Consider the following 19,323-nt stretch of genomic DNA (forward strand, 5'->3'; position numbering starts at 1 on the left):
ATGCTGTTCTGAGAAGGCAATGTGACGACAAGCTTGAAATTTTGGAGCGTGCGTACGGTCTTCAGGTTGAGATAATTTGGGAATGTGATTGGAGTCATGCCAAACAGACAGATGCAGACGTGATGGATTTCATGTCCACTTACAAACACCCTGAAAGATTGAAACCTCGTGAAGCTCTATTCGGAGGCCGCACGAACGCATTCAAACTGTACCACAAAGTCGCGGAGGGTGAACGCGTTAGGTACGTTGACTTTACTTCACTGTATCCCTTCTGTCAGGCTCGAAAATGCTACCCAATTGGTCATCCTGAAATAATATACAAGGATTTTCAAAACCTTGAAGAATATTATGGACTCGTCAAGGCTACAGTTCTTCCTCCGAGGAAGTTGCTCCACCCAGTACTGCCTTATAGGACTGGGGGCAAGTTAATGTTTCCTCTTTGTAGGGAGTGTTCTGAACAACAGAACCAAACACAGCCATGTATGCACACAGATGAGGAAAGATCCATTCATGGATGTTGGGTTAGTATTGAGCTGTTGAAAGCCATTGAGAAGGGTTATGTGGTGACAAAAATCGATGAGGTCTGGCATTTTCCTCAACGATCTGAAACGTTGTTTTGTGATTATGTTAAAACATTTTTACAGTTCAAACAGGAGAGTTCAGGTTTTCCAAAAGACGTTGTGACCGATGCCGACAAAGAATCTTATGTTAGAGATTACTTTGAGAAAGAAGGGATTAAGTTGAATCTGGACAAGATTGAGTTTAATGCAGCACGCAGATCCATAATGAAGCTCCTTCTTAATTCTTTGTGGGGGCGGTTCTCGATGCGCGAACAGTTGCCAACCACCGAGATACTTATAGACCCTGAACAGTTTGCCCGATACATTTTTGGCACTGAGTATGAGCTCAAGCATTTCTCATTTGTGTCAGACACTGTTGCGATCGTTCAGTGGTCTTACGCAGATGGGAAAGGGGTCCAGACTCGTGACATCAATGTCTTTCTCGGGGCTTTTACAACAGCCCATGCACGGTTAGAGCTTTATGATCTTATGGACAAGTTGGGTGATAGACTGATTTATTGTGATACCGATAGTGTTGTATTCACATCTAAAGAGGGTGAATACGAGCCCCCACTAGGGCCATACCTTGGCGATCTTACTGATGAAGTTGGGGATGGAGACCATATTGTGGAGTTTTGTTCAAGTGGTCCAAAAAGTTACGGGTATCGTACTGCTATGGGTAAGGTGTGTATGAAGGCCAAAGGTATCACTCTGAATGCTGTAAACTCTGAGGCCATTAGGTTAGACTCATTAATTGTTCTTGTTGATCAGTATGTGAGGGGGCGGGGTGAGGGTAATTACATTCTCGCACACTCCGACAGTATAGTGAGGAACAAAAAACAGTTCACATTACACAACAAGTCAGTTGTGAAAAAATTCCAAGTGGTGTACAACAAACGCGTTTTGCTACCTGACCTAACTACACTACCATATGGCTACTGACAACGTTTTTGGTCATCGAGGGGTGCTAGACTCAGACGGTTTCGATTTCAGGTTACAACACCCCTTTTCATGTGTATTAAGTGGTCCTTCTAGCTCAGGAAAAACTTTTTTTTGTAAAAATGTTGTTGGAAAATGCTAAAACTGTAGTTTCTAAAAATGTTGAAAACATTGTGTACATTTATGATTGTTGGCAACCTTTGTATGATGAATTGTTGAAACTGTATGATATTAAATTTATTGAAGGTATCCCACAAACCCTGAATGATGATCGTTTGTTCCCGCCCAACAAGAATAATTTTTTGATTCTAGATGATGTTATGGATGATGCTAGTAACAACTCTGAAATCCAACGTCTGTTCACGCAATATGTACATCATAAAAGCCTGAGTGCATTGTATATTGTACAAAACTTGTTTTTACAAGGTAAATCCAGCAGGACCATCAGTTTAAACACCAATTATCTGGTACTGTTCAAAAACCCCAGAGACAACACACAAATTAATGTATTAGCACGTCAGATGTACCCCAGAAACACTAAATTTTTTATGGAGTGTTATGAAAATGCGACCAGCATTCCTTTCGGGTACCTTTTGATTGACTTTAAAGCGAAAACACCAGAGCAGTATCGTCTCAGAACAGATATTCTGTCACAATATCCAGTTGTGTACATTCAGAAAAGAAAACATTAACTTTGTTAGACGATATTTGAAAATGTCAGCAAGACTTTTAAGAAACTTGCCTCTTTTAAAATTATTATTAAAAGCCACACCTAAACAAAGACGCGTTATTTTAGAGGTCGCTGCAGACGAACTCATTGTGTCGTTGTGTGAGGTAGCTCTTAATGTAGTCCATGGTAATATTCCACTATCGTCACAACAATATCAGAAACTAAAGAGAAAAAGAAGCGAGATCAAAATAGTTGCTGATAAAAAGGTTGGTGTTAGACGCAAAAGACGGTTAATCAATCAACAAGGAGGATTTCTTTTGCCGTTGTTAAGCGTCGCAATTCCCTTTATAACCAGTTTAATCGCATCTAAATAAGCTTGGTGATGGAGTACGCTGAGAAGATGTTTTTAATCCCGCAACACCAGTTGGACAAGCTGAAACCCTCTAACCCCCGTGAGTCTATACAGCATGTTGTGGAGAACGATTTGGATGCGACTATAAGAAATATATTGCAAAGGTCTGACATAGATCACCACGAAAAAGCTAAGCTGTACACCGGTGTTTTGCAGAGGTTTTTAACACTCACTAGACAGGGGGATACGGAATCCGCCACATTAACATTAAGTCTTCCGCAGCCTGGCAACCTTGTAAAAGAAGATCCATCTCCAACAGGCCTTGTTACTGTCCGCGACGGCTTAGATGATTTTGCAGATGAGATTTTAAAGAATATTCCACAGAGGAGTATGAAAAACGTCCGTTACATTTTAGATAAAATGTCTAAAACTAAAGATATCACATCGTGGACTGAGTCGGGGGAGTTTGTGTTTAAAGGCAGAACAATCCCCGGTTCACATATGCTTGATCTAGTTAAAAGCGTCACGGCTCCACAAAAGGTTGCTGATGAGCGGAGACCTGGTGGATGGCATGAGTTTCTGGAGGCTTTTGCTAGTTTAAATATGCCATACTCAGTGGTGCCAAACCACCATGTCAGACACGCAATTAACTCGTTCAAGACCATAGCGACCCCGATTATAACTGGATCATCTAAGAAGAGTAAAAAACGGAAAGTGCTTCCAAACACACCGGTACCTTCAGAATATTCACAAGACTCATTATTCAAATCCTCCAGTCTAGACCAGAGTCGATGGTTAAGTTTTTAATCCGACAGTTTGTGGGTTGCCTATTGTTTTTTTTTTTTTGTTGTTGTTGTTTTTTTTTGTTGAGAATTTATGACATGTATTGTTGAATATGATGTGTGTATGTGTAATAATAATAAAAAAGAGTTTAAAGAAAGAAATATCTGTTCTTAAGTTGTTTTTATTTAAAAATATTAAACATGAGACATATACATTTCACCCATTTGCACACACTGAATACATTTGAAAACATTTTCATTACATGGAACTTGTTTTAGTTTTTTCACAAATGTTGACACCATTTTATCATTTTTAATTAAATCATTGGTATACATTTTCAACACATAATCATAATCAAATCCCTTTGACATGTGGTAGAGAAAGAACACACAGTGTTGACCACAGGTGTCTGATGAAAAATCTTGGACTTGCACAGTGGAATATTGTACTGCACTAGAATTGAGATTTAAAAAGTCTTTGATAACGGGGTGAAAGCCTTGGTAATCTGGTTTATTACCAAAACTATCGAAAAAACAACCTACGCTATCATCATTTATGTAGATGGCCAACCAATGTTGGCCTGGGAGGCCTGATGGATCTGTATTGATTAAAACCATTGATGGTAATGTTCTTAAAGGGGTTTTCGGTAGATAGTCACATGGTAGTACTCCAAGAAAATAAGTATTGCACGAAATCTTATCCATGACACCCGTAAGCTGCACAGTGTTCATTTTAACCCGTTAATAGTAATCAACAAGCACCTGTCGTCGATTTGATACTTCAATTATGTTGTCAAACAAAGCATAAACAATTAAGGTAACAGTCTGTGGTATTGGCTGTCTGAAACGTGCTTCTAGTCTGATATTGCCACTTTTGACAAGTGATACATGCTGTCCACAATCCTCGTCTGGTGTGAAATTGAACGTGTAGAGTGTATAGCCATGCAGAAAATCTTCCCTATCGATACTTAGAGCCTGGTTTTTAAGATGCCTTCCAGAAGCCAGCGCTAACTGATAAAACTCACGCACTGCAGAACCATTTTCATATTCAGGCTGCAGAGGCTTTGAGGGGTACTGTTGACCATCCAGATAAATGGCTAAAAATTCTAAATCATAGTTTTTAAATGCAAAAGGGTTTTTATTATATGACCCCACAAATGCATCATTATCAACCATCGCTAGAACCAGAGATTTTGGCAATGCTCCTAAAAATAAGTTCTCTTGATTACAGACCCGTGATCCGGCTGGTATTGAGAAGCTTTTCAAACACACCCTGTCGATGGGGTACTTTGCAGTGGTTGAGAGTAGGGCTTGCGCATGACCCAGTCTCACAGCTGGGGACACTGTCACTTTTTTCACAAAAAGTGATGCAGACTGGATGTTCAATTTGTAGGCTATGTCATTGCTCCTCATCAAACAGAATTCGTCTTTACCTCTCGTCATTCTAATTTTAAGGTCCAATCCATTGAGTAAAAGTTTATCTTGAAAGAAGATGTCACTGTGAACTGGTGCGAGTAGTTCGACCACATTGCTAGCGTTGGTGAAGGCTGCTCTCTTTGTCAGGCCGTTATTTGCCCCGGCAGGGTCTGAAATGTCCATATGCCCGGCTTTGTCCTTATAGAAGAGCCCCGCTGAGAAAAGTGTTTCAAGGGTATCTTTACCATAATTAGTAAGACACTCTATCATACAGCGGTATGGATATGTGCTAGAACTCTGTGAAATGAGACGGTCTCCAAGCGACACGTCCACTTGTGAAAAAATTGTGGCTCCCGGATAGTTGATAAGCCCTACGGGGTCTCCGTCAGCAATGTCCGTCCCATCTGCATAAGTGATTTTGAGACGCATAAACAACAATGTGTTGTTTAGATCCACGTAATCCTCTCCATTCCCCGCAATGAAAAATTCCAGAGGCGATGTCGGAGATATCGCAGATAATGGCGGAATTTCTATATAAGTGTTCTTTTCAATAGCGGTCTGTGTCAGGGGTACAGTAAAAAGATCCAGTTCGGATTTTAAACACTCTTCTGACATGTTGTGTAGTAACGCCATGATCTAAAATATTGTTTTAACAGAACTCCTTGATCTTTTTGAAGCAGTACGCCTAGCCGTATCCTTGCGCTTGCGTTTTACAACTGATGTTTTCTTGGGGGGCCGTTTTGTTTTCTTCTGCTTCTGGCCACTCCTCCGCACCCCCGGAGGCCTAGGTACACTTTTACGTGCCATCACCATTAAACCGGACCCGTCTTGAGTATCGTGATTGTTATTAAAAGATCGTGATAACGTATTACTAACAACGTCACTTAGTATGTTTTTCGCTGCTGATTTAAGATGTGGCTTGGCTATGCTAAATCCTCGTCTCAGTAGTGGTATAGCCATTCTAAAGAGACCCCTAAAAAGTCCGCCCAAACCAGCGCCATACATAACTCCGCCGGAATAGCCCGGAAGTCCATTGCCAGCCTGATTCTGGTAATAGGCCACATAACGCATGGGATCAACATTGTGATTGTTGAAATATGTCATCTTAATGAAAATTTTTTACTGGCCTAAAGTGTAGTTTAATGCACACTTTCCCGTAAGAAAATGGGATGTGTTGATTTTGATCGTCCTTTACTTCTATAGCAATATCTGCGATGACCGATTTGTTGATAGACACGTAGTGGGGTTTGTCGTATCGTACACTGACTGTGTTGTTGTTATCACCGGTTATTTGTACACACTCCAGGAGTGGTACGAAGGCATCACCTACTGACTGGTATCGTATAATATCTGTGTATATATACAGAGTGTAGAAACCTCCGTGTATGTCTGCCTGATGCATTGCATATGTTACAACATCCTTTTCAAAATTAGTTTTTCCGGGGTTTGTTTTTTGTCGCATAGAATCTCCTATCGAGGCACCTGGTTTCAACCCTAAAATAATGGCTAGTTTTCCATGGAATGTTATTGAAATGTTAGGTTTTGCTTTCAGAAATACTTTGTTTTTTACAACATCGTAACCGAATGACCCATGAGGGGCTAGTAAATCATTTATCACACTAACCAGGGTTGGGACCTTGTCGTAATAACCTGTCTTTATAGGTATGCGCAGTCTCGATAAGTCGGTCTTCTTCACATCTACACCACGACGTATGCTGTTAGTGTTTTTTTCGCCGTCGACAGCAGTGGGTTCGATGTTTATCTCAAAAAAGGCATCTTTGTTGTTAAAGGTGTACCAACTTCTAGGATATTCAATTTGAACAAGACCTACCTCCCATTCTCCTCTTATATTTATAGAGGTAGCCAGCCTTGTTCTATAATTAGAGATTGTATTATCAGGATATACAGACTGTGAAGCATTGCATGGTAGTGTGACATAAAAACCACCCTCTGCCATGTCTGTTTTTTATACAACTGCAGACAGTCTGTGCTTGTCCTTTGTTTTTATGGCACCTGTACGTCAACTAATTCTTTCTGATCGATCCATGATGCAAATTTTGCAGGCCATCCGAGCCATTGTACCAGTACTAATGTTTTGCGACCCTGCTTCTTCTTATCTAAAATCTTTTCAACTTTAAATGTCTTGTTTTTACTGACAAATATTTTTTGTAATTCTTCAGCATAAAAAACGCCGTTGATAACATCACCATCATAATCACTCAATCTGTAAACAGGAGGGTCTCGTGGAATACACGCTGATACAGTAAAATACTCTTGTGTGTAGTTTTCTTCATACCCTTTTGCAAACGGGCCCCTGACTTTAGAAATTCGAACCACGTCCCCGATCTTGTATTTAAATATGGGGTTAACATTGCGGGGTTTGGTATCACCATATAGGTTATGTAGCACCACAGATTCGTTTTCTCTTCCCACATCAATCGGCCTCATCTTGATGCTTCTGTGATAGCTCACATTGTATCCTTGTGTAATGTCTTGAAGTATGTCGATGTAACGTTTGGAGTTTATAGCTGTTAAATATCTCCACATTCTTCCTTTTAAGGTTCTATTAAACCGCTCGATAACACACGCCTTTAATTCTGTGTTTGTTGAAAAATGGTTAATATTGTACTTTTTTGTCACGTTTTGAAAGTGTTTGTTAAAAAACTCCTTTCCTTTATCTGTCTGTAGTTTTTGTGGTATGCGTCCCTCTTTCAGTATGGATTCAAAAGCTTTAGAGACCTCTATACCACTCTTGTTTTTTAAAGGCCTTGTCCACGAGTACTTACTAAACAAATCAATGCAAGTAAGCAGAAAGTGGTGGTTGTCATTTACCTCGGCATATGCCGACATATCTACTAGATCGGCTTGGAACTGCATATCAATACCGTAGACAAAAACCCGATTCCTTTTATATTTTAGTGGGGCACTTCTGTGTAGTGTATATGCATCCTCGCCAGCGACCCAATCTGAAACTTCTTTATCGGTTAAACGAACACCCGTCTCTTTTAAAACAGCTTCTTTTAAACGTTTTTTACCCCCTAAAGAACCAGGGTTAGAAGGTGTGTAATAAACCTTTTTCATTTCTTCGGACATATTGACACTTCACGATCCACAAAAGAATAACACAGATGGTGTAAGTGGTTCGGGTATTTATTTCTTAAACATTAAAAGGACACAAAGGTATCATACAGCATCAATGTAGTGTAGAAAATTTATACACACCACAATGTTTTTCTCTAGAATGTAATCAACCAGTGTTTCAACAATTTTACATACATCAGTCTGATTGTTTCTTGTCAACATGTCTACACATAGATCCGACACATATGTACACAAACACAATATATCAGCTATTCTAATAAAACTACCACATTCAGTCATCAGGTCTAAAATTTTTCTGATGGTTACACAAATTGGATCACCAGCATTAACGCATAACCGCATCATATCTGACCATTCATTTGACACATTTCTTACGACACACATTTGTTTCTTGAGGTTTGTAAAACGTCTGGCATCAACACCACATCTGTTTACAGTAATCGATACATTGGCACATTCATTAATGTAGTTATACAATAAGGTAGTCATCTCACATCTAATACGTTGTTTAAGTAGACACTTAGCCAGTCCGGTTGCAAAACAAGTGTTACCCATGCTGTTGTCACAAACAGTCAACTTGGACAATACCTTTCCAGCTGTCCACAGCGTCATAGACAATTTGTTCACTGCTGCCGTCCAGAACTTTCTCTCTGACTTCGCAAAGCTTTTCCACAATGAAAACCTCGTCACGTAGTTCGTGTAAAATAGCGTCCACTGACCCCTGAATCCTCTGGGGGTGAACTCTTAAACCACAACGGCTCAACGCTTGAGCAACTATGTGCTTAAGGTCTGGTCTCACCAGATTACGTGTCAGTTCCTCAAAGTACGTGTCAAAGAAATAGGGATCTGGTTCAAACAAGCAGGAATGTCTAATCTGACTGGGGTGATCCACTTCACAACCCAAACAGATTTCTTTCAGCTTTTTGTTGATGACATGTTCCAGAAGGACCACAACAGTTGCTTTTATGATTTTGAACCCGTCAGAACGGATACAGCTGTCTGTGGCGTCAATTCCTGCTAAGGCCGCCGCTCCTGCTATTGCACCGCTGTTGCCGTATGGTGTTGTAAGGAAGGTCAGGTTGTGATATCCTAGATCCATGCAAAACTTATCCAACCAGCTGTTGTCACAGGTTTGTGGGTGGGGTTCCAACGGTGTCGCATTGTCATCAGGCATAGCTGGGGCAGTCTCAGGGGTGTTGCTGTAGCAGTAGACTGGTGTAGATCCTTGAGACATGGTGGATGAATGCAGCAGTTGTACCGATCCGTAGGCGTTTTTAATGACTGTAATATGTGGGTGGGCTTAAGAGGCGGTCTTCGGGGTTGGTAACGCCCTTCTTAGGTTGAAACAGTTGCATCTTTACAGAACTGTAACGATCATACATGTCACACCATCTAAACATCTTGTCTATAGCTGTAAATATACTGTCAAGCATTCGAACATCCTTCCACCGAAACAGAAATTTCATGTCGTAGCACGTATGATGCTCAGATTCTCGAATAGGCCACACATATCTGTCGAGCTTTGTCTTGTCGTTGCAGCAAAAAATATAAACACAGTCGTCTGGTAGCTTTTTAGTGTGGTCCCCGACCACCCGAAATCTTGTGTTAGAGGTTAAGCCATCCCACTCGGCGACGTATAACGGATCATCACCACAGTCGTTCAAATCTCTCCAAACGTAGTTGAAAAACACAAACCAGTCTTTGTCTTGAAAAATCACACATGGAGTATCCCATGTAAACTCGTCTCCAACATCAGCAGTGTAGAGTTTCACAACACGCTGCACCTTGTCAAACGCATATCTCAGAACGCGTTTACCAGACATCGGGAAATCACGTTTCACATTAGCTATGTCTTCATGAAGAAACTTTGTCAAGCTAACATTTGGTTTTTTCCTTGGTGCATAAGTTAGTTCCTCTCTCATTTCAACAGGTCCTCTTGTTGGCGAAATACACATGACCTTTCTAGGGGTTTTAGAAGTTCCCGGAGCAGCCATTGTAGCAGGAGAAAGATGCAGAATGTTTTCTGTGTCTAACACCACATCCCCTAACCTTGTTTAAATCCATGATGTAGGCAGTGACGTAGGTAGTGACGTAGGTATGAAAAGGCTGTCCAGGATGTACCATGACATAAAAAAAAAACTCCATCGCCATATGGTGAGGTGCGAGTATGCTAAAACGTTTGTAATACAAATTAGAGCTGCCATATGTCCTGACACCTTTCTTTCAAATTCCCCGGTCAACACCTCCGGCCGCGTCACACGTCACGCGGCGCCATAGTTACTAGACACGCTGACGCCGTTACCCCCATCATAAATCAGAAACATATTCTGGAGACACAGATTCCCTGTCAATCATTTGTGACAGGGGCAGGGGGTAATAAATCAATCCAAAAGTGACACATGGTATATGTTATAACTACTTAGGCTCATTTTCCAACTCCTCTAGAGTTAAACATTTGTTTTACCGTTTTTTAATCCATTCAGCCAATTTCCGGGTCTGGCGGTAGCAGATCATAGATCATTGAATCTGATGACCGTTAGCATCTCTCTCAAAAAAATTACCAAAGAGTTTCGATATTTTTCCAATTTAAATGGTAAATGGACTGCATTTATATAGCGCTTTCACAGACCCAATGGCCACCAAAGCGCTTTACAAGTTGCCTCACATTCACCCATTCATACACCGATGGCGGTGTCAGCCATGCAAGGCGCCATCCAGCTCGTCGGGAGCAGCTGGGGTTAGGTGTCTTGCTCATGGACACCTCGACATTTGGTCAGGTGGAACCGGGGATTGAACCACCAACCTTCTAGTTTGTAGACAACCTACATGGACCACTGAGCCACTGCCGCCCATTTAACACTTGACTCTTCTGTAGTTACATCGTGTACTAAGACCGACAGAAAATGAAAAGTTGGCCAATATGACTAAGAACTATACTCATTCCTGTGTAATAATCAAGGAACTGTGCTGCCGTAACCATGAGTGCAGCAGGCCTGATATTACACAGCGCCTGAAAATAGTCCCAAGCTCAGTAACTTCCAACGTGACCGGCACTAAGTTTGTAATATCATTGCGCCTGCTGGTACGGCAGTTCCTTGATTATTACGCAGGAATGAGAGTATAGTTCCTAGTCATATTGGCCTAGAAAATAGCAACTTTTCATTTTCTGTCGGTCTTAGTACACAATGTAACTACAGAAGAGTCAAGTTTTAAATAGGAAAAATATCAAAACTCTTTGGTAATTTTTTTGAGAGATGCTAACGGTCTAATCAGATTCAATGATCTATGCTAGGCTATGCTAATATACCGCCAGACCCAGAGATCGGCTGAATGGATTTGAAAACGGCAAAACTCAACTGCTTAACTCTAGGGGAGTTGGGAAATGAGCCTATTTCCAAAAAAAAGTGGAGTGTTCCTTTAACCTTAATTTATTGTATTGGATTCATATATTTAAAGATGACAATTTAAACTATTGAAAATTTAAATGAAAAAAATAAAAGTTTTTAATAAAAAGTAATTACAAAATTACTAAAACAAGCTAAAAAATATATAAAAATAAAAGCCAATTTAAAATATTAACAAATACTAATAGTACTATCATACTATACAGTATGCAAAAAGCAATACTCAAATATATAGTATGTCCAACTAGTATTCAGAAAATAGAATTCCGCTAATATTCTGCATCTGACTGTATTCATACTACACACATGCATACTAATAAAACATACTTCATAAACAATACATTTTGCATCAAATACTGCACATCCGCAATCACATACTTTGAAATTTCAAATGGAGCTTTTCTCTTCTATAGTGCAAAGGATTATGGGAAGTATTGCACTGATGGATGCCTTTGAAAATAATGTTCCTTAGATATTTCTGGTGTATTTGTACAGTTATTTTCAATACAACCATTTTATCCTTCAGATCTATAATAAATATATGATAGCTAAAACATATAATTAAAGGGGTTTAGAAATAAAAGCAGTGTAAACGACATTCGCAGTCCTCTAAATTGTGGTAGCGCCAGAGAGCTTGTGATGTTTTCTCAACAGACGGACAGGAGGACAGGACCTATGGGGGCTTCTCTTACATCACTGCTTCTTTGATTTCACTCTCTGTCTCTCATCCTCCTCCTCAAGGCATCCCTCTCTCATCTCTCCAGCTCCTGCGTCACGCTTTCATCCTCTGCGGAATTCAAGTATGTGTGTGCGCTTGCGTCTGGAAGAGAGACATTTGAGCGTGCTTTTCAGAGTGCACGTGCCCGATTGCATGTACGTGCGAGCGTGTGAGAAAAAACGAGGTGAGCTTAACGTGTGTGTGTGTGTGTGTGTGTGCCGTCCCCAAGATCCTCAACCTCAGCTAACTGGCTTATGAATGTTGGATGGGGGGTTTTTATGATCTTGTTAAAACTGGTTACATTATTCAAAGCTCCATTCATTCAGAGAGTGAAAAGGCAAAGGGAGAAAGATAGATTGAGAGGAAGAGAGAGAGAGAGGCCGCAGGCTGAGTGAAATTTTAATGAATTCTCGCACAGTCAGAGAAAAAACGATTGTGAAAGTTGGCAGAGAAGGAAGAGATTTCAACTCCGCTGATTTCTCCTGTGTCATCAGCTCTTCTCTTTTTTTGTCCCATCTAATGGGAGATGTTCGGAGACAAAAGAAAGTGAGAAAGCGTGATGTCAGGGGTATCGTTTTCATTTAGATGTGTGACATGTTGCTTTTCTCATCTTAATAAGCCAGAAATTAAACTGTTTCAGCTGCACAATATCCCAACTGTGTTCTACCTATTATGTTGTTAAAGAAGTCTATATTTATTTGATCAAAAAGAGTCAAAACAGTAATATTGTGAAATATTATTACAATTTAAAATAACGGTTTTCTATTTTTATATATTTTCAAATGTAATTTATTCCTGTGATGCAACGCTGCATTTTCAGCATCATTACTCCAGTCTTCAGTGTCACATGATCCTTCAGAAATCATGTCTTCATCGTTCTCGCTTCTGACTGGCGTTATCAATCGCTTTCTATTTTTCCTATTTTTGAAAGTCGTGAAAACAAAAGTTTTTCCTTTTGCTATTTGACGACTTTAGCTTTGGAGAAACCCGGATGTGTAAAAAGGGTCCATATGCTTATTTGGTGAAACATTTCTTATTATTATCAATGTTGAAAACAGTTGTGTTGCTTAAAATTTTGTGGAAACCATCTTACTTTTTTTCTTCTTCAAATAAACAAATCTGTTGTAACATTGTAAATGTCTGTACTGTCGCTTTTAATCAAATTAATGAATCCTTTCAGAATAAAAGTATTAATTTCTTTAATAAAAATGACTGACCCCAAACTTAAGAACTGTATTGAATTTTGTGGGTTTGTTGCCCAATCCCTGAAACAAAATTACTTTTATGAGCTGGTTCTTTCTTATGAACCAGTGTGAAACTCACAGCATTAGCAGACAGAAAATGTCTTTCATGTATATCTTGATATGAAACTCATTAAGGGGCTGAAGTGGCTGGCTACACTATTAAAAATAAAGGTTCCAAAAGTGTTTGTTTTTTGCAGAGGTGCCATTAAAGAACCATTTTGGGATCCGCAAAGAACCTTTCATGACAGTTCTTAGAAGAAATTTTTTTTTTTTCTTCTTAGTTTGAAGAACTTTTTAATAATTTGAAGAACCTTTTTCCACTATAAAAACCTTTTGTGCAATGGAAAGGTTCCATAGATGTTAAAGGTTCTTCTTTATGGAACCATGAATGTCAACCTTTATTTTTCAGAGTGTAACATATGATCCTAGAGAAAAACTGAATCACCCGTCATTGGCATTCACTGTGGACCCTGTGTATGCATGTGCACCTGCAGGCTCTATATCTCACTACTTCACTGTTGACGATAAGAGATACTTGAGGTGTGTGTGTGTATGTGTGTGTGTGTGTGTGTGTGTGTTTTCAGGGATGAGAGTGGGTGTAGACAGGCCTCTCATGACCCCGTTGAGACGAGTTCAACAAATTCTGCAACAAATATTTTTCGGATTTTCTCGACTATTTCAAGTCGTAAAGTGAGCAGGATATAATAATAAAAAAATTACTTATGGCTTGGAATTATGTAATCTATGTATTGGTTCTTCAATCTAACCAATCATTTAGTCTGCTTACACCCCGTCCCTTTCTTCCAGTCAACCGCATTCAGATCTTCCTCTATCCAATCAACAATTGATGGACAGAACCAAGTCCCCACTCTACTTTCTTTTTTTCTTTTCTTCAGTAATCTATTTCACTTATGTGTACATCACAATACGACAATACTGTCGCTACTTCCATTATATCAAAACTTAATGCCCGATATTATAAATACAACATGTTGTTTTAAAAGTTAAATAAATAGCTTCTATGCTGTCACTGTACTAAATCCAAAATAGGTGATTGACATGTTACCTGGAAATTATTTAATTTAATATTTTAAGTTTATAGCATATTGTTTTTCTACCCATTATTAATATAAAATTCTAACAATCTCATAATTCAATTTAGTATTTCAAATGTTTTTCACAAAAGTTTTCATTATTTATTTTTTTTGTGTATAAAAATAGCATTTTTACAGGCTTTTTATTTTTTCCCTTAACAATCGTTGTACCCATATTTAAGAGTCTCTGGTCCCCGGTCTGAAAACTCCAGAGTTAGCAAAATGGCAAAATAATCATTATTCATGAGCAAGATGTTTTCAGGTCTGCCTCCTCTACACACACACAAACATATGCACCACTCCTACATGCTTCTTCTCAGTTACTGAACAATGCAAAAATGTGACACACCAAAACAAGGTAAGTGACATGCTAATGGACTGCTTTTATAAAAATGCTGTTTCCAAGCAACTAACAGGTTAGAGGAACTGCAGCTCTGTGCGTCCACAATTCAATTCAATTCACTTTATAGTCCCCGATGGGGAAAATTTGTCTTGGAAATTTGGTGCACACATACACATACACTGACCAAAAACATAATCCATGAAACATACTCATGCACATTATAAACGTTAAGAACAAAAAGAACAAATAATTATTGCTTATTTAAAAGTCTAATCGACGTAGGTATAGGATTTCTTAAAACGATTGCATCTACACACAGGCAGCCTATATCATCTGCCAGAAGGCAGCAACTCATATTCAGTATATAAGTTATGTGAAGGATCAGATAATATCTTGGTAGCTTCCTTGATAACAGACTGTTCATATGAATACGCCAATGGTTGATATTCCCTTTTTCCTATCATTTTACCAGGTGGGCAAGTTTAGCTCTGAACTGAACTGTGATGTTGCCAAATGTATTATACTTTCAATTACAACCTGGTAAAATAAATACATTACTTTCTGTTCTACCCCGTAAACTCTTAGGGCCAGATCATTTCCATAATAACCAGTAAACACCAGTAAATTGACGAGCGCAAACCTTAGTAAATCACCTTGCATGATTCATTTAAATACTCTCCTCCCATAAATTTTGTGTCTGAAATGAAAACTCCTACAAATGAATAAGCAATAAGATCAGCTGCAAAATTAACCCTGTTTTTAACGGCAAAAGAGGGTTTGCGCTGGCGCAGGCTGTGAATCTGGCCCTTAAAGGTAGGGTAGGTCAGAATTGTCTAAAAAAACTTTTATTCAAATTTGTTTAAACTGTCTTTATATACCAATGCATAATTAAAATGCAAGTACTCTGAAATAGAGAGTATAAAAAACCGAGTGGCTGTAGTATATTTAATCTTCATTAAACACAGCTCATTAATTCCATTCACTCCCACCTAAAAACGGGTGCGCGACTGCGCGCACGTGGGCAGAGCCAATAATAGCGGCGGTAGTCATGGCGACGGAGAGTGACAGTCACGCAAGCCAATCCTGTGATTCGTCCCGAATGGAAATAATGAGCTGTGTTTAATGAAGATTAAACGGTCTAGAGTCACTCGATTTTTATACTCTTTTTATCAGAGTACTTACATTTTAATTATGCATTGATATATATTGAAAGTTTAATCAAATTTGGTAAAACGTTTTTATATAAATCCTACCTACCCTACCTTTAATCTTCGCAGAACATGGAACGTATGTTGCACACGACAGCATACACTATGAAATCCCCAGATAAGTAAGGTATCCATTGTGATGGATTTTTAAATGAATCATAACTAACATTTGTTTTTCTTGCAGGAATAACATTCGTATGCTTTTGATTGTTAAATGTTTGTCCTTTGGTCGAAGACTTGTGACTTTGGGTGTGTGAGTGTAAAAATGACAAATATGGGAAATGAAAGGACAGATGTCAGGTTCAAACCTTGTGATTATGAAGTAATCAGGAAAACAGAGTTCGCATTTACCTAGTAACAGAAGGGTTTGCATATGAAGAACCAATCAAATTGTGGGGAAATTATATAATGTTTCATGTCATTTTTGCCATACCCCTATTTTACCAAAACTGTTGTATTCGTGTTAGCTGGTGGGATTCTCTCTGAAATTTGTCTGAGATCCTCCGGCCGTGCTTCTTCTTGGGGTAAGTTCTATGAGGATATGTCGAGAAACTCTCCCGGCCGTGATTAAAGCATTTAAAGGACGTTTGCTGTAGTCTGTCTGTTATCATTGCTATGCAGCAAGTTAGTTAGGGGAACAAGTTAGAGTTAGGAGACTCAGCAGACGTCGATGTATAGGCAGAATTAGGTCAGGTGCGAAATAGGGGAAAAATCAACCACACCATATAAACACTTACTGTTTGTATTTAAATACACACTTAATGGGTGATGGGTTTAATGGGTATCTTATGAATATATATGAGTGGTTCCCAATTGACCTGGGATCAAAAATCAGTTCCCCGGTTTGTTTTTTACATTTATAATGAGATGATTAAGGTCACACCACGTCATAAAATGTTCTACCTCTGAATGATACACAGAAAGATTAGTGTGGCGAGCAGGACGAGGGCGTGGGAAAACGGCGCAAGGCCAGTGGCGTGATTGATAATGAGCGACACTTGCACGACGCACCGGTCTCATATCTCTCACGGAGGAGCGACGACAGTGAAGGACGAGAGAGGCCAGGCCTGGATTTTGTGTTGTGTTTCTGTTTTATTATATGTGGCAGCAGTCGTCCGTGAGGGACTGCTGCCTTTACTTTCGTTTTATATTTGTTTATTTAGGCCTATTTTATTAAAGTTGTTGAATGCTCGCCGGTTCCCGCCTCCTTCTTCCCCCAAAATCTAACTGCATTACAATTACCATAGTATCATCATACAAGAGGCTAAGCTGTATCATCAGAATATTTTATTATGAGGTTACTATGATCAGAACTTGTACATTCATTTGTATAGAGCATAAAGAGAATTGGGGAACTAACGTAGCCCTGTGGAACACCTATACTTGTCCTTCTAAACTCTGATACAATATGGTTAACCTTAACCTGCTGCATTAGATTTAATAATAACATTTAATTAAAAAAGGGTTCACACCCCACTCCTTCAATTTTCTAATTAAACCATGGGGCTTAACTCAAGCTAAAATCAACAAATAGCAAATGTACATAGGCTGTTGGACTCTACAAATGTTTCGCGATAGCATTAGTAATAGTGTTAACAGAATCCTCTGTACAACAACCTTCTCTATAGGCAAACTGAAATGGATCTAAAACTGGTTTTACCTCTGTCTTTAACAAATACACCATATATGTCTTAAAGCACTTCATGACACATGACATGGACTCGCTTTCTTTGGTAAAGGAACACAACAAAAAGAGAATGTGAGACTAAGAAAGAAATGCCACATGATGATGATGATGTGTTATCATCACAAACAGACATAACACAAAGCCCACTAAAATTAAATATTAAATGATATTGTTATAATGTGAATGGCATAGTTATGTGGACACTGTATTTGTGCTATATAAGCCAATGGCAATAAAAGATGTTGTGCACTACATAATTCAGTTTTTTACTCCTAATGAAAATTCGCCCAAATTGAATAAATCTCAACTGAATACCTTTGGGCCAACATTCATTACATGCAATGTACTATTCTGTGGACAACACATCTTTTACAGAATTGAAAGCTACTGAAATTGGAAATCGGATGACTCACGGACAGCTTCTACTGGGAAACATGATGTGACAGGAATATAAGCTGGTGTGTGCATGTAATCAATGCAATTCATTTACATCTAGACCAGCACATCAAAGATTAGCCTGAAGACTTCCAAACAATCTCCGGTGGGATATACGTATATATGCACATAAGAGTGTGTGTTAAAATCAATTTAAGCAAACATTTATTTAGGCTTTAACATTATGCAAGGAACAAAACACACTCTCCATCTTTACTTTCCTAAAGCAAAACCCTTAAACATTAAAGCAAACGCAAATTCTTTGGCATGATTGCCATACGGTTAAGAGTAAGGATGCATGCTGACTGACCAAAAGTTTGTGCTGTTGTCGAAGCAGGTAGAGGGCGGCGGTCTCGGGTGAAAGTTTGTGTTTCCTGTCCTCTAGCAGTCGGTACGCTTCCACATGCTGGGGCGATAATTCAGATAAATGCAATGGAAACACCTCATTCCGCAGTTTCTGGAAAACACAGAAAAAAAATACATAAATATTGGATGGATGGATGGATGGATGGATGGATGGATGGATGGATGGATGGATGGATGGATGGATGGATGGATGGATGGATGGATGGATGGATGGATGGATGGATGGATGGATGGATGGATGGATGGATGGATGGATGGATGGATGGATGGATGGATGGAAATTGCAATAACATTTCAAAATATTTCTCTTTTTACCACATTTTTGATCAAATAAATGCAGCATAAGAGCATACGAGACCAAAAATCTTACTGACCCCAAACTTTTTTAAACAGTTAAACATTATAGATAAATAATCATATCTTAATACATAATATTATTAATATAGAAATAAATAAATAACAGTTTGTATAAAATACAAAATATAAAAAAGCTATATAAATGTTTCTACTGTGACCCCAATAGTATTTGGACACTTATGTCACACTTAATGTATGAACGTTTATACTGTATATGAAATATCAGACAAGTGGCATATTAATTAAAGCTATTGTTAAAGCGTTTCACGGTACTAACTTTACTTTTATGTGCCATTTTTGCTACTTAAAGGTCAACTAAAGTTCAACTGAAAAATATAATATGATTTTTTTTCCTTTATGCAGGAAATAAGGATTGTTACAGCTAAACAAGCATGTCATCTACAATTAAATAGCCTAGCTAGCCAGTATGTCTGTGTGTACACTGTGTGTTCTTTGTTAGCAGAGTGACTCTTTTGTGGTTCTTGTCAACAGTGCTGGTTTCCTGTAAGGCCTGACTTTAGCAGGTGGCCAGTGAGTACAAAGCAACATTACACCATCATCATGTTCTTTACACATTACCAGGGGCCATTACTACTCTGGCAAGCAAACAGGAGCTTATCAACATGTCTGTTTGTTCATGTGTATG

The 19,323-nt window shown here is 38.9% G+C and overlaps 1 protein-coding gene across 1 annotated transcript in view; it reads right to left on the reverse strand.

Moving 5' to 3' along the window:
• Positions 1–19,323, reverse strand: part of rimbp2b (RIMS binding protein 2b) — a 163,146-nt gene that overhangs the window by 118,945 nt on the left and 24,878 nt on the right. The window contains exon 3 of the mRNA XM_079637845.1: positions 18,265–18,411. Within this exon, the coding sequence (XP_079493971.1) occupies positions 18,265–18,411 (147 nt within the window). The remainder of the gene's footprint in view (positions 1–18,264; positions 18,412–19,323) is intronic.

Source organism: Phoxinus phoxinus (genome assembly GCF_949152265.1).
Source record: "Phoxinus phoxinus genome assembly, chromosome: 15".
Lineage (NCBI taxonomy): Eukaryota > Metazoa > Chordata > Actinopteri > Cypriniformes > Leuciscidae > Phoxinus > Phoxinus phoxinus.